The following is a 2,354-nucleotide window of genomic DNA, read 5'->3' as shown; positions in this document are numbered from 1 at the left end:
CTTTTTTTTATGGATGGGCGCTTTTTATTTCACTTATTTTGGACTGAAGCACTGCAACACCCACTGACTGCAATGTTAGAGCTTGGAATAGCCAGGGCAATTTTTAATATAACTCCGACTGGATTCGTCTGAAAGAAGAAAGTCATATACACCTAGGATGCCTCGGGGATGAGTAAAACACAGCCTAATTTTCATTTTTGGGTGAACTAACCCTTCAATGGCAGTTTTTGTGATTGCTTGTGTTTCTGTTTGTGCTGGCAGGTTGGAGGTCAGACTCCGGTTCTCAGCTCACTCTCTGATATGGTTCTGAGAGCTCATGCTATTCCTGTGCGACTGGAGCCTCTGGACCAGCTGGAGGTTCTGGTATCAGAGGTGCAGGCCTGGAAAGAGTCGGCTGCTAAAACCTTCCTCATCAAAAACTCTCCTTTCACGCTGTTGGAGGTTAGACTTGTCATATCATATCAAAGTAATGAGAAATATTCTGTTGAGGTATTTAAGCTTTTAAATGGAAGTTTTTAGTTCTTGAAAGATACAAAGTTTAAATATTCACTTCTAAAATGTTAAATTCTCAAAGTGATTTAGAGGTTAGCCATTTTAATTTTGCCAAATTGCAAGAAAGGTAGAAAAAAAAATACATAAAGAAAATTACTAAATAGCCTCATTACTGCAATGCAAAAAAAAAACATTATTGTTTTATGATATTTATGTACTGTTAATCTATGAGGATTATAGTATAAAAATACTGTGTGTGATTTGAATGTATATATAATGTAATGTGTGCATATATATGTTCATGATATAATATACATCCTGTCTCAATTATTATTTAAAAAAATAAAAGTTACATTTATCTTTGTATTAATTCATTTAATTAACATTAGACAATGAATGAGAATTGGGGGTTTCCTTATATTAAAAAAAAAGTCTTTGTGCAAAATCTATTTTCATATTTTTTCAGTTTTGATTTTAAGGTGAAATATGGCCTGCAAATGTTGTCATGACATTTATTCATTCAATTTATTTTGAATAAATGGTTATTGTCGAGGTAATTCATGGGTCTGGTCACTCGTGCAGGTCTTGTGTCCCCGATGGGAAGTGGGCAGCTCTTTGAAGAAGAAGATGAGGAAGGTGAAGGGAGAGTGTGTGTCATCAGGGAAGAAGAAGCTTGTGAAGCTGGACAGTATGAGTGATGTTGAGAGAGCACTTTCAGACAGCAAAGACTCTGCGTCTGCTGTGAGTTCACTATACGGTACATTCCAGAAAAATGTCAGATAAATGAAAAGCTTCTCTTTCTCATTCATTCTCTTTCTCTCTTGAAGATGTTTACTCTGGCTGAGGTTCGTTTAAAAGAGCAGGAGTCGCTATGCTTGCTTCGTGCAGCTAATGAATCGAAGCTCCTGCCTACAGCGGACTGCGCTGCTCTCAAAGTTTGTGTGTGTCAGAAACCACCCATGGGTGCCATGCTGCAGTGCGAGCTGTGTCGAGATGCTTTCCACAGTGTGTGCGTACGTGGACCCTCCGATCCCCTCGACCCCGAAGACTGGCTGTGTCCATTATGTCTACGATCGACAAAGCCCTCACTGGCCAAGATCCAGACCCTGTTGTCATCACTGCAGCGGATCCGTGTGCGTCTCCCAGAGGGTGATGCTCTACGTTATATGATTGAACGCACTGGCAGCTGGCAGCGACGGGCGCGAGGGGTCATAGACTCATATGATCACTCGCTGACCTCTCAGGATTGCAGAGGAGCTTCACCTACACAGAGCCACAGGACCACTGGGCACAAAAGGAAGGTTAGACATTATATCACAGACTGTTAGCAGTTTGATGTCTTGTTCCCAAAGGGGCGAGAATTTTTATTATATTTTATTATTGTTTTTAATTCTATAAATATTATAGAATTTATTATTATAGAAAATATGATATATATATATATATATGTGTGTGTGTGTGTGTGTGTGTGTGAGACCCTGGACCACAAAACCAGTCATAAGGGTCAAATTTTTTTTTAATTAAGATTTATACATCATCTGAAAGCTGAGTAAATAAGCTTTTTATTGATGTGTGGTTTGTTAGGATAGGACAATATTTGGCCGAGATACAACTATTTGAAAATCTGAGGGTGAAAAGGACCACTGGGCACAAAAGGAAGGTTAGACATTATATCACAGACTGTTAGCAGTTTGATGTCTTGTTCCCAAAGGGGCGAGAATTTTTATTATATTTTATTATTGTTTTTAATTCTATAAATATTATAGAATTTATTATTATAGAAAATATGATATATATATATATATATGTGTGTGTGTGTGTGTGTGTGTGTGAGACCCTGGACCACAAAACCAGTCATAAGG

General features: G+C 38.1%; 1 protein-coding gene across 4 annotated transcripts in view; it reads left to right on the top strand.

The window, feature by feature from the left end:
* The window catches only part of kdm5bb (lysine demethylase 5Bb), a 25,145-nt gene that overhangs the window by 19,059 nt on the left and 3,732 nt on the right, over positions 1–2,354 (top strand). For all 4 annotated transcript variants that reach the window (XM_016516899.1, XM_016516901.1, XM_016516900.1 and 1 more), the window contains 3 exons: positions 262–441; positions 1,075–1,233; positions 1,320–1,793. In XM_016516899.1, the coding sequence (XP_016372385.1) occupies positions 262–441; positions 1,075–1,233; positions 1,320–1,793 (813 nt within the window). The remainder of the gene's footprint in view (positions 1–261; positions 442–1,074; positions 1,234–1,319; positions 1,794–2,354) is intronic.

Source organism: Sinocyclocheilus rhinocerous, unplaced genomic scaffold (genome assembly GCF_001515625.1).
Source record: "Sinocyclocheilus rhinocerous isolate Xijiao unplaced genomic scaffold, SAMN03320098_v1.1 scaffold988, whole genome shotgun sequence".
NCBI lineage: Eukaryota > Metazoa > Chordata > Actinopteri > Cypriniformes > Cyprinidae > Sinocyclocheilus > Sinocyclocheilus rhinocerous.
Note: the sequence above shows the minus strand (reverse complement) of the source record. Positions and strands in the feature narration are given on the sequence as shown.